The 13538-nt window shown below is 36.8% G+C and overlaps 1 protein-coding gene across 2 annotated transcripts in view; it reads right to left on the reverse strand.

Annotated features, from left to right (window-relative positions):
* The window catches only part of SRGAP1 (SLIT-ROBO Rho GTPase activating protein 1), a 354516-nt gene that overhangs the window by 94266 nt on the left and 246712 nt on the right, over positions 1-13538 (reverse strand). For both annotated transcript variants that reach the window (XM_044678455.1, XM_044678454.1), the window contains exon 7: positions 901-1122. In XM_044678455.1, the coding sequence (XP_044534390.1) occupies positions 901-1122 (222 nt within the window). The remainder of the gene's footprint in view (positions 1-900; positions 1123-13538) is intronic.

Genomic DNA, 13538 nt, shown 5'->3' on the forward strand with positions numbered 1-13538 from the left:
TCTCTCTCTCTGTCTCTGTCTCTCTCTGTCTCTCTGTCTCTCCCCCCACCTCCTTAGAACTTTTTACTATATATACGATTTACAAGGTACTGTGAAGGGCACACAAAGGCAAAAAGTAAGATAAGCTGCTCCCTCAAAAAGTTAACATTTACATCAGCTATTTTCCTATTCAGAATTTTACATCTTGGAGCATATGCCTGTTGGTTTGAGGCATTTCTAATCTAGTCATTCATCCAGAGAACAAATAAAATGATAATTAAAATGGAAATACTTTAGAAACACAATTTTCTGTTTTCAAACTTTATACTAACTTCATCTCATATAAAAATGATGATATTAAATTTATCCTCAACAGAAGATATCATCAATACATAGATAACACAGTCTTCTTGATATAACCACAGCAATTAAGATTTTTCTCCCTCTGAGTATTTATCTCATACATTCAGTTTAGTTCTACATAGTAAATTCCAAATAATCTATTCTTCTTGTGGCTGTTATAATTTGAGTCACTAAGGAGAGAAGTGTAAATAATTATCTCTCAAAATTCACTTCAATGATCATTTCTGAGAAAATGGATAGAAACAAGCATTTAAGAAAATATTTTTCTCTGTAATTTTTGGGTTCTATCATTGTGGACATGTTTTTTAAAAATATAGTTTTTTCTTCTCCAACTTTTCCTGCCATTTTAAAATGAGCTCTTCACATGGCATTCTTTAAGTGGCAGCATCGGCTGAACTTTGCACAATACTGAAAATATTCTAACAGGGAGGGCTGGAAGCAATAATGGTAACATTCTGTGAGACAATGGAATGAGATGCTATACTGGGTTGGTTTCGGTGTTGGGAAGGACAACAGGAGAATCACTCTCTTTAGTTCAAGGGGTCATCGATTACGAACCTCATCACCCATGTGAGACTGAAACTCAAATTTCATTGGTGGGCAAAAGGCGGTAGGGTACATCTCCATGAATCTCTGCTTATCACTCCGGGGCTCTAAATTATCCACTGCGTTCTCAATAATGTCCAAGCCTTCGTGTCTGGAGGTTTCAAGGTTATACTCTGCAGAGAGATATGTTCTGAGGGCTCTGTTCAGACTGGCATGGTATCCCAGATCACAGCACTAAAGAAAGGAAGAAGCAAAACCAAAACAAATCACAGGAAGGAAACAATAAAACAGAACCCTTTACATTTGCTTTACACACAATGAGATTACAATCTGTAATCTAGTAGATAAAAGCTGGAGGAATGCAAAGCTACATTAGTCTTTCAGATTTTGAGGATTAAATCCAAGACTATGAAATCAAAGGATCAGAGATTGAAAACTATAATTTAATGACTTAAAACAATTTTTAAAAATCTTAAATGATTAAAATTTAATCTAGTCCAATTCCTTCTACTTGTGAAACTAACTTGTCTAAGGTTATACAGGTACTTAACAGTTGAGCTGGGGTTTAAACCCAAGTCCTTTCACTCCAAATTCAATGCTTTTTCTATTATATCACACTGTTTCTCCTAGAGCACAAAGAAGGGGAAATTGTTAATAATAACTCCCTACTGTACCTCCTTCTCATTTTCCTTAGAACTTTCTTCCTTATCTCTTTATCTGCCCCCTCCCCCTGCCATAACCCTTACTTGTAACCTTTATTTAGACATAGTAAAAACTCTAAGTAGAGGGGCAAAGGCTAGGCAAATTGAATTAAGTGATATGCCCAGGGTCATCAGATAGAAGTGTCTGAGGTCAAATTTGAATGCAGATCCTTCTGATCCCAAGCCTGATACTCCATTCACTGTGCCACCTAGCTTCCCCTTTTTATCACATTTATCTTGTAACATCATATATAATAAATAACTACTCTTCTTGGTGTCTTAGTCTATAAGCTCCTTAAGGCAAGAACCATCATCAAATTCTGTGTTTTTTAAGCAACTAGCATGGTAATCTATATGTGTGACCTCTCTCTACATATATATATATATATATTTCTAGTTCCGTATATAATAAGGAACTAGAAATAGGGGGTGGGAGAAAAGGGAAGGGAGTAAGTATTTGGTGCCACTGTTTTAGACACTGAACTGCATACAAATACTATCTTATTTGATCTTGGCAAGGTAGGTATTACTATTATCCCTATTTTACTACCGAGGAAACAGGCAGATAATGATTAAGTGACTTGCCCAAGGTCACAGAGCTCATAAGTTTCTGAGGCTGAATTTGAACTTGGGTCTTCCTAACCCTAGTCCCCACATTTTATCCACCGAGTCACCAGCTGCTTCTAGAATGAAGGAATTGGATGGCTTGTTGCCTATCTAAGGAGGGAAGATGGAAGTAAAAGCAGAATTAAATCTGGGAAAAGAACAGAAATGTCACTTCCCATGATTCCCTTTTCACCTTGGTATCATACTTTCTTGTTCCACCTTAGAGGAAAGAGGTCTTGGAATTCTTCAGTCTTTACCCCTTTTTCATGACCTTTGTCATGTTTCTACTTTCCTTCTAAGAGGAGCTCATTTAAAAAATAGGACCCTGATACATTAGTGATGTGTGCCTGATGGACATCAAGTCAGTGTATACATGGTATCTCAGTACTACAAAGAATGCTGATGGGTTTTAGGTACCCAAAGAAAACCAGATCACTTCACTGTAGACTGAATTCAAGTCATATATGAGTGAACAAAAGCATAAGTCTTCATCAAAACTGCTTTGATAGCCTTATCACGGGAGGGTTATCTGAGAGCTGGAGCTGTTTAAGCCTGGAGATGAGAAGACTCAGGGGGATATGAGCATTATTTTAAAATATCTGATGAGCTATCAAGAAGGAGAGGGATTAGATGTGATTTGCCCTGTTCCAGGACAAAGAAGAATGAGGAATACAAGGAAATTACAAAGTAAAACAGCTTGGCTTACTGAGATAATGTCCAAATTGTCCTGTGTACCTTCTTGTATGATAAAAAAAAATGATTTCTAAAGTGATTTAGATCTAGATTTTTATGCACTAATATCCTAATGGCACCAAGATCTTATCCTAGAGACATAACTAGGGTGGTAAGCAAAGCTTTGTCCTAGGTGCTGAACTTCAGAGGAAGGTCTGGCAATTTAATTATTGGTATTGGATGCAGAAGCAGCCAGATCCCAAAGGGCACTGTTCTATTGTTAAATCCCTCCTTCAGTGTGGGTAGAGGGGTTCACTCTGCTTTGTGCTAGCTTTTTCTGATGACATTACTGTTAAGATTATTTCCTAGTCTTCTCTGTTCTCTGAGCAAGTTCAAGGCAAGCCAAGTGGCTCAAAGAAAGTGGCCTGTGGCATAATGATGAAAGTTGGTGAGCTTCATTGATGAGGTCCCATCCAACTTTACTGTAATTTAGGTGAATGGTTGCCTGGTCTGGTCCTGCTCTGCTCCCTTTCCATGACTTCCAGATACCATCTTCCATTTCCCCAGGCTCCAGAATTTCTGCATATGGACCTACCTTCTCTGACTTGGGAATACCAGTTTGAAATCTCAGTCAAAATATATTGCCATCGAGCAGGAAAAGAGGACCCTTTTATGGGGAAAAACTGAGGGCAAAATGAAGGGATGGTAGAGGATGAGATGGACAGAGTCATGGAACCAATGAATATGAACTAGGACAGACATTGAGAGATAGTGGAGAATAGAAGGCTCTGGTGTCCATGGGGTCACGAAGAGTCAGACACAACTGAACAACAACAAAGAAATATTCAACCAGACAAACTGCTGTTATATTCCTTAATCATGCCAAGAATCTTTTTTTTATTTTAATCAACACTTGCAACTTGCCTTTTGGAAGCAAGTCATTGGTCATCTATTATATGGATGACTGGTCACTTGTGACCCTTGATGGATGAAGGCCATTAAACTACGAAAATTAATTATTTAATGTCTTTAAAATTTTAGTTTTAGAAATACAAACTGAAGAAATTATCTTTTATTTTTCTTGCCCCCCTAATGCAATGTGTTCTTATGTGGACCTCATTGAAATTTTCTAAGTAGTATTTTAAAATTTCAAAATAGTTCTCAGTTTCTTTCAATAAATTCAAGGCTCAAAAAAACTCCTAACTGTATATGAAGTAGATTTAAATTTCTGTGGGACAAATGATGCCTTGAATGTGCCTCACTCAGTACTGTGGATATTGACAGACTCCTGGTAATTAAAGGAATTAAGCCGCCTACTGATCAGGCCAGCTGCTTTATATTTTATGAATATGGAATCCAGAGGGACTTGGTAGGAAACTCAAACTGGGGGGAATGAAATTATACAATAGACTGTCTGATTTTTTACAATACAATGCTAAACCTCTCCTTTAGGTTTTTCTGGGGGGAGGGAGGGGGGTATAGCTTTCTAAATTCTGGGGAATATAATCTATGTTTTTAGTACATGAAATAAATTATAAAGTGTGTGTCTTTCATCGCCCAAGACTGCTAGGCCAAAGTTGGAAGAGAGAAGAAAATAAACTATTACAAATCAATCAAAATGATAAGAATTTTTGTCCCCAACACCTAGCACAACTTGCACGAATTAGGCAATAAATGTTTAACTGAATTGAATTCAGTTAATTTAATTCAGAAATCCAGATCTAATCTAAATCTCTGTCTCTGCACCTGCCTTTCTGATGAATTCAATTAATTTGAGTTGAATACACCCACATATATTGAGTCTCAACAGCAATGACCATATATCTTGATTTTTTTTCCTATGACTTCAGCAATGAATAAGGGAGGAAGGGAACACATTGCTTAATAACAGATCCAAGAAGCTCCTTAGGGCATACCTGGAAAACTATAGTCAATGAACAACACACCCATCCATCTTTCTTGTCACAATTAGTTTCTGAGTGGGAATGGCTCCCCCTCTTTGACTCCTCCCAACAACTTGTAAATAATCAACACTACACAGACTCTGAGGCTGTATTATAGGTTTTTAATTGTCCTTCTTTGGAGTATCTTTTTTTAAAAAAATGTGATATAAATGCATGTACTTCTTTGTTGAAGGGCATTTCACCTGAGGCAGCAAGGCAGGCATTGGAACTGTCTCTTTCCACACTGGAATTTGGAACAAGATCGCATACATTCAGATTCCAGGAATTTGGTTAAAAGGCCATAATGCAATTCAACAGAACCTATGAATTATTAATGATGATCTGAAAAGCCAGTCTCTATACAAAGAGTTGTGTTATAATCCCAGCGCATTTAATGGACTACATGAGAAACCAATAAAAGAGCTAATAAAAACAAAGTCCAGAAGTATCGGAGGCTGGAAAATTCTGTAAGGGAGTCAGTCTAGTTAGCCACAGAACAGTGCAGTTTTCCCACATATACTCAAGCAAAGATCTCAAAAGGGGACCCAGATCAAAGAGCGATCAAGAAATCCAAAAGAAAACAATGGTTTCCTCCATCAAGCCCAAGACTACACACAAAAGATGGCTCGTTGTCACTGGGAGCAGGATGTTACCAAGCAAAGCTTGCTAGTGTCCTGACCAGAGATTCTTCAGGGGCACCTAAACCAAGCCCACACTGATCTGACCTTTGGGAATACTCTAGTGACTGGAAGCTCTGGGAGGTCAAAATCTTCTGACAGGGGACACTCAAAGAGGTTTGGAAGTCTTCAGTGCAAAGACAAGGGTCACTCGAGGGACTTAAAGACTACAGTTCTCCGAGGACGGTCTAAGACAAAAGATAAAGGCTTTCAACTAATAATAATGTACTCTGCAAGAATCCTACAGAGGAAATGGCCCTTTAGAAGAATAATGGATTTTCAAGTATTCCCCATGAAAAGACCAGAACTGAGCAAAATCCTTGAAATGAAAAGAAGAAATCAAGAGAAACTTAGGAAAGTGATATATTTGAACATTTGGAAGATACTAATGGATAACGAAGAGCTTATATTCTAATAAGAGAAGAGATAAATGGTCTCTATAATTTTCCAGTTGGGGGGAGTGGGGCTGGAAGGCTGGATTTGTTGCATCAATATGTTTTAAAATGAAAATGAATGAAAAAAGACAAGGAAAAAGGAATACATTAAGGAAAGAAGGTTAGAACTTAGTATTTCATATAATTTGAGTGCATTAGAAGAATATACAAATGTGGAGAAGGGGGAGTGAACATCATATAAACTTTACTCTTACCTGAATTGGACAAAGGAAGGTTGAATACACACCTACACACAGTTGGGTAGAAATATATTAACCTTATCCAGTAAATAGGTGGGAGCAGGAAAAGTGGAAATGGAGATTTCAGAGGATGAGCTGACTCAGGGAGGAAGAGGCAGCAAAACAAACTATAACTTTGAAAGGTGGTCTTAAGGGGTGATTAAAAGAAAATATAGGGGGCAACTAGGTGGCTGAGTGGACAGAGAGCCAGTCTAGGAACAGGGAGACCGGTGTTAAAAAAACTGGCCTCAGACATTTCCTAGCTGTGTGACTTAACTATCAAGTCACTTATTTGCTTAGTTCTTACCACTCTTCTGTGTTGGAACCAGAACATGGTATTGATTCTAAGACAGAGGGGAAGGATTTTGAAAAACAAATAAAGAAAAAATACAGTGCAATAATCAGTGATTGGGAACTGGGAGCAAAAATGGGAGGAAAAGCGAAACAGTGGAAGGAGATTGTTTTGATTGGAGATTACTAGCATTGATCAAATTCATTCTCTTTTATCATCTTTGAAAACGAGGGCAAATGAAAAAATTTATATGAGGATATGATTGCAAGAGATACAACCCATATCATCATAACCATGAACATAAATGGGATGAACCTACTAATAAAAGAGAACAATAGAAAACACTAAATACCAGAATCTAAAATGCTCCTTAGGACAAATACTTTGAATAAACATTCACATATTAAAATGAAGGTCCAGAGCAGAACTATGTTTAAGATAAAACATAAAAATCATGGTGCAATGGATAGAGTACTAGCAATCAAGAAGATCCAAGTTTAAATCTATTCTCAGACACTTAACTAGCTGTGTGGTCCTGGGCAAGTCACTTGATCTCAGCTCTGCCTCAGTTTCCTCATCTGAAAGAAGAGGATAATAATAGCACCAACCTTCTCAGTTGTTGTAAGGATCAAATGAGATAAAAATTGTAAAACATATAGCATAGTGCCTGGCGTATAGTAGGTATTATGATGAGGATCTCAGTCAAAGAAGCAGTAAAAAGAGATGTTAAGTGATAACAAAAACTACATTAATCCTTAAGAGAAATAAAGACAAGAAAATAATATTAATCCTTAATATATATGGACTAAAATGCATGCCATCCTACTAAACAAATGAAAAAAAGTTAATCAAATCATAGGGAAAAATAGATAGTAAAATTATAATAGCTCCTAATCTCTGTGTATTCTTTTTAGACCTAGACAAATCTAATGAAAAGATAAAGATAAAGAAGAAAGAAGTTAATGATTTCAGTAGAATTTTAGAAAAGTTTTATAAGAAATATCTCTGGTGATTATGGAATAGGGGTAGGTAGAAAGGAATATACATATTGCTTAGATGCACATGATACCTTTTAAAATATTGTTATTTGCTAGGGCATAAAAATCTCAATAAATTTAGAAAATTAAAAGCAATTCTTTAATTATTACAGCAAAATAAAAATTAGAGTCAATAATGTGTTTGAAGCAAACGTTTGAATTTAAATGGATATTATTACTATCACCACCACCCACCACTACTTTGAGGTTTACAAAGCACTTTAGAAATATTACTTCATTTGATCCCAACTACAACTCTTGGAGATGGGTGCCATTATCTCCATTTTACAGATGAGGAAATGGATATTGAGAGAGGTTAAGTGACTTGCCCTGAGTCACACAGTTACTAAGTACCTGAGTACAGATTTGAACTTAGGCTTTCTTGACCCTGAGGCCATTGTTCCATCCACTGCATCACTTTATTGCCTCCTAAGTAGACATTGTAAATAGTATTTCTCTAAAAACCAAGAGCCAGTATTATCTATGATGGAGCTTGAGGACTTCCCAAAATATTAGGGAAAAAGGGACCACAATTATGGAATATAGTTTTGCAAATAATAGCTATAGCACTAAAAGAAGAAAAAATATGAGGAAACAAGAGTACACAAAGACAAATTAAATTGTCATTTTTTTTCAAATGATATGATGGTCTATATAAAGAAATCTAGAGTGTCAACTAAAATTAATTGAAACAATTTCAGCAAAGTAGCACAAAATACACATATGAATCATAATTCTTTTTGTGTATTACTAACAAAATATAGCAGAACACATAAAGGGGAATTTTATTCAAAATCACTCCAGAATATATAAAATATCTTGAAATACGTCTACCAAGACACACATAGAGGAATTAGATGAATGCAGCCACATAACACATAATGATAGCTTTGAATAACTGGAGTGATATTAACTGATCATCATTAGGCTATAACCATAAAAATAATAGTACTATGTTAATTAATTTACTTATTAGCACTACAGCAATCAAACTGACAAAATGTTATTATTTTATGGAATTGGGTAAAATTCATGTGGAGGAACAAAAGGCCCAAATCTCAGAGGAAATAATGAACAAAAGTGGAAAGGAAGGAACGTAGCAGAACTAGATTCTGAACTATAGTATAAAATAGTAATCACTAAAATCCTTTGGTACTCTGATCAAAGTAATGGCCAACCCCAGCAGACAGATGAGGATGCCGCCTTCCATCCCTTAACAGAAAAGAGACCAACTCAAAGAGGTCAAGGATGCGGCATGGCCAACGTGTGGTTTTGTGCTGACTACTTGTAACAATGGAAGGCTTTTTTTTGGGGGGTGGTGAAGAGTGGAGAACTGGTAGAAGGGAGTATGGAGGTAATTGTGATATCAATCAAAAGAGAAAAGGATATCAAACAAACATTTAACAATGGGTTAAGAAGAGAGTAGAAAAGAAAGGAATTCAGAGAAATAGAAAGACAAAGGGGTTGAATTGTTTACATTCTTTAGGTTCAAGAAGTAGAAAGATGCAATTTCATTTGTAATCTCTTTTGTTGTCCTGTATTTGGGGAAATGTCCTCATCTGTGGATGTTTTTCAAGGGCAGAATAATAAAATATTAAAATGAATTTCTTAATTGTTTTTTGTTTTTGAAGGGATTCCATAAAATTCTAGGTTAAAACCAAGAAAGAAACAGTTATGGCAGAGTCCAAACTTGGATATCTCAGAAGGTTCTACAAGGCTTCCCCCATCTATTATCTCATCTAACCACAGTAAATCCTCAGGCTCATGGATCAGGGCTACCACTGTTAAATGGATATAGATGATGCCAGCTCTGTTATCAACACTCAAAATGAGGAATGATTAAGGAGAATACTAATGAGAAATTAATTTGAAAAGGGATTTTTATAGTTAGAAGGGGTCATGAGAAATAAGTTCTTTAGATGCCATATTATTAAAGCATGGCATTTGTAGACAGAAAGCTGGCTTAAGAACAGGGAAGACTTGTGTTCAAGTCCTGACTCTCACACATACTAGTTGTGTGATCAGGGGCAAATATCATTTTACCTTTTAACTTTCTATCTTCCCGAGTTCAAATCCAGACTCAGAAACTTACTAGTTGTGGGACCCTGGGGACATTGCTTAATCCTGTATACCTCAGTTGCCTCATCTGACAAAAAAGCTGGAGAAGGAAATGGCAAACCCCTTGAGTATCTTTGCCCAGAAAATCCCTACATGGGTCATGAAGAGTCAGACAAGACTGAACAACAACACTATAATTAATTCTCTGATGAACTAGCAACCTGAATTGTTGGTTTGAGTTTCCATGCCATGGTGAGTCTCTAGAGCTTCCTTAGCACAGTGCTTGGCAAATAACTGTTTAATAAATGTAAATTGATTGACCTCAGTTCCAAATATCAAATAGATCAGGATTAAAAAAAAAGGAGGGGAGGGGCTGTGCATTTAATAGAATTAGTACAAGAATACTAAAAGTTATACTTTTAGTGGTATCAAACTTTTTTTTTTAGTGGTTTCAAAAAGTGGTTTCAAACTTCCAAATGGCTTTGTTTTTCTTAGTTTTGTTCATTTCTCCTCTTCATGAATTCTAGAGTCAAGGCAAATCTCCCCTTCTTGCTATTCTATATCTAAAGGCACTCCATCTCCAATCCCTGTGCCTTTGCTTAGGATGTCTGCCTCCCATATCTCATATGCCTTCCTTGACTCTTAAAATCCCTAGTTTCTTCCTTTTTCTTTTTAAACTTTTACTTTCTGTCCTAGTTTGAGTGACTTGCCCAGGGTCACATAGCTAGGAAGTGTCTGAGGTCAGTTTTGAACCCAGGTTCCCCCTGACTCCAAGCTGGTGCTCTATCCATTGTATCACCTCAATGCCCCTCTTAGTTTCTTTCATAGCTCAGCTGCTAGGGTATCCCTTGAAAAACAAACCAGGATTTTTTTTTGTATATATATGTAGAATATAAGCTCCTTGAGGGTAAAGACTGCCTCTTCCTTGAGCATGGAACAGCCCAGCACCTACAGAAGTCAGTGCTTAACAAACTGATTATGTGATTCATGAGTTGGAGGTATGGTAGGATTTGTAGGCAGAAGAGAGACCTCATCCTTTCCACATCCACCCATATCAGACTGGTTCTCTTCTCTCTTTTCTTGTCACTGATTTATGAGCCAGTGGCTCCGATTACTCCAATTAAGCATCATCTCTAAAAATCTTCACTATCCATCTTCTTTCCAGTGCCTCTAAATAAAGGTGCAGCTCAGGTAGCCCAAACAGTCATCAGTCATTTAGTCAGTCAATTCACAGCTCTTAAATACCTTCTATGTGCCAGGCGCTGTGCTAAGTGGTGGGAGTACAAAGACAGCCCCTGCTTTCAAAGAGTGAACTGTCACATCAATCCAGGCATGACTTGAAGAGGACGGCAATCATATAATTATGGCTCCTTGACTCACCAAGGATATGAAAGAGGGGAAGATGGAAATATGTCTTCAGAGCAATTACCTAGCTCTGCCTCCATCAGTACTTTTTGCTACAATATTCTCCACCAGAAATAACATCTTCTGAGAGGAGATGTACCTCTGATGTTTGATTTGGGAGGTACAGACAGATAGACAGCGGGTATACTTTACCCAAGCTTCTCTGAGGTCTTTGTGTGGACCTGTTATCTTTCCTCCCAAGTGCCTTTGTCTTTATCAGCACACACAGGGAGCTGTCCAGGACGGTCCTACTCTAACCTAGTTCTTGCTACCATCTTTTTTTTTTTTTTTTTAAACTCTCATCTTTTGTCTTAGTATCAATTCTAAGACAGAAGAGAGGCAAGGGGTAGGTAATTGGGGTTAAGTGACTCACCCAGGGTCACACAGCTAGGAAGTACCTGAGTCCAAATTTGAACCCAGACTCTGAGCCTGGTATTCTATCCACTGTGCTACATAACCACCCCTTCTTGCCACCATCTTAACAACCTACTCAAGCCTTTAGGAAGAATATCAGCTGCTTCTTGAGCAATAAATGGCCCTAAATGATAAATGGGTGAGATGAAAATAGAAGCCAAGAAAGAAATGGAAAGGTGCATATTAATATGTGTAGCCCAGAGGGCAGTGAAGTGAATTATAATTAGCAGATTTCATTACCTGCCAGCAACCAAATCTAGAGAGGCCCATTTAATTTCTCCAAGGCAGGTCCAAACTGGTGTTCTCCAGTCCCTAGGGCTCACTATGAGGTCCTGATACCATTCGGAATCAAAGGAATTTCCAAAGAGCTTGCATATCCTGAGCACAAGCTCAGCAGTGAAAGGATGACAAAGAACTGATGGATCAAAACCCCATTTGCCTGCTAGATTTATTTCTCATCTTTTCCTAGGCTATCTTATTATATATACTTTCCCCATTTACTCAATTATAATAATGGTGAAGATTTATATAGCACTTACTATGGGCCAGGTACTGTGTTGAGCACTTTAGGATTATTATCCCATTTGATTCTTACAAAGACCCTGGGGAGAGTACTAGGTGTAGTCTTATCCCCATTTTACAGGTGAGGAAACTAAGGCAAAACAGGGATTAAGTGACTTACACAAGAACACCAGCTAGTCCCTGAGGCTGGATTTGAATTTAGGTTTTCCTGACTTCAGGTGCTCCCAAAGAAGGTGATGCCCATATAAGCATCAATAAGGAATTTTAAGCTGATAAATGTTGAAAATATATACTCGAAAGGGGGAAATGAAGTACTCTTGTCAATAGCAGCCACAATTTGATGCCTGCATCCCAGAGGGATGAGGGCTATCTGAACAACTAGATGATAACAAAAAATTCCTCAAGAGAAAGTTATAGTTAACTCTTTAAAAATGTGTAGGGGGAAGCTGGGTAGCTCAGTGGATTGAGAGCCAGGTCTAGAGACGGGAGGTCCTAGGTTCAAATCTAACTTCAGACACTTCCCAGGTTTGTGACCCTGGGCAAGTCACTTGACCCCCATTGCCTACCCTTTCCATTCTTCTGCCTTGGAGCTAATCTTGGTATTGAGGGGTATATAAGGGTTTTAAAAAAAATAAAAAAGTAAAAATGTGTGTAATTTTTTTTTAGGTCTGTGACGTTCTCCCTAATGAAGATATTGTGTAATGGTTTCTAAGTCTTTTGGACTGCACATCACTGCTGGTCAGGCATCTTTGAACATGCATCCCTACTAATATTTATTATTTTTCTCAAAATTTTTATTCATATTTTATTATTTTATTTATTTACATACACATGATCCTACATTATTTATTTCAATGTGAGCTTTAAATGAAACTGAAGAGGAGGACCTTAAAGACTAATAAATTAAAAATTCAAGATTGAATAAATGAATTAAAATGAGAGATTCATTGAACCAAATGGAAGAATGTTGTTGACTGAATTTAACAAATCCTTCAATCCCAGTCTAGGCTTAAGTTTTTGTTGTAATTGTTGAACTGTTGAAATTCATTTGCTGAAAACTCATTTTTGTTGAAATTCATAATTTTGCCCTTCTCTGATGTCATTTAGTTATTTTTGCAAATGATGTTTGAAAGAGGTTGCATTTTAGTTTTAAACAAATGAGTAAAAAAATCCATTTAAAGTTTTCATTTGGAAGATTTTCAGAGTCTGGAAAATCCTGTTTCCAAATTTCTTAAATGTTGCAGAGGTGAACATCTTTATTAGTAATACACTTATATTGCATTTGGCAATAAAACCATGTAATGATGGAAACATTTCTAAATATCAATTTTCAAAATGTTTCCTCCAAATGCATTTCCTTAAAAAAGAAGTTACTTTCTCACTGACTAAAACATCACTTTTGTCTGCTATCTAAAATATACAGGGAATTAACACAAACATAAAAAACCAGTCATTTCCTAATAGACAAGTAGTAAAAAATACCAATAGTTCTCAAAAGAATTAGCTATTGAAAATATTGCTCCAAATCAGAAATAGTGCTAGAAATGCAAATAAAAAATCTATCCCATTCTATATTTTCCCTTTAATAATTTACATTTATCTTTCTGTTATACTCATCCAATGTGGAGAGAGGGGCATTAAAATCTCTTGC

The sequence above is a fragment of the Gracilinanus agilis genome, chromosome 5, assembly GCF_016433145.1.
Source record: "Gracilinanus agilis isolate LMUSP501 chromosome 5, AgileGrace, whole genome shotgun sequence".
Taxonomy (NCBI): domain Eukaryota; kingdom Metazoa; phylum Chordata; class Mammalia; order Didelphimorphia; family Didelphidae; genus Gracilinanus; species Gracilinanus agilis.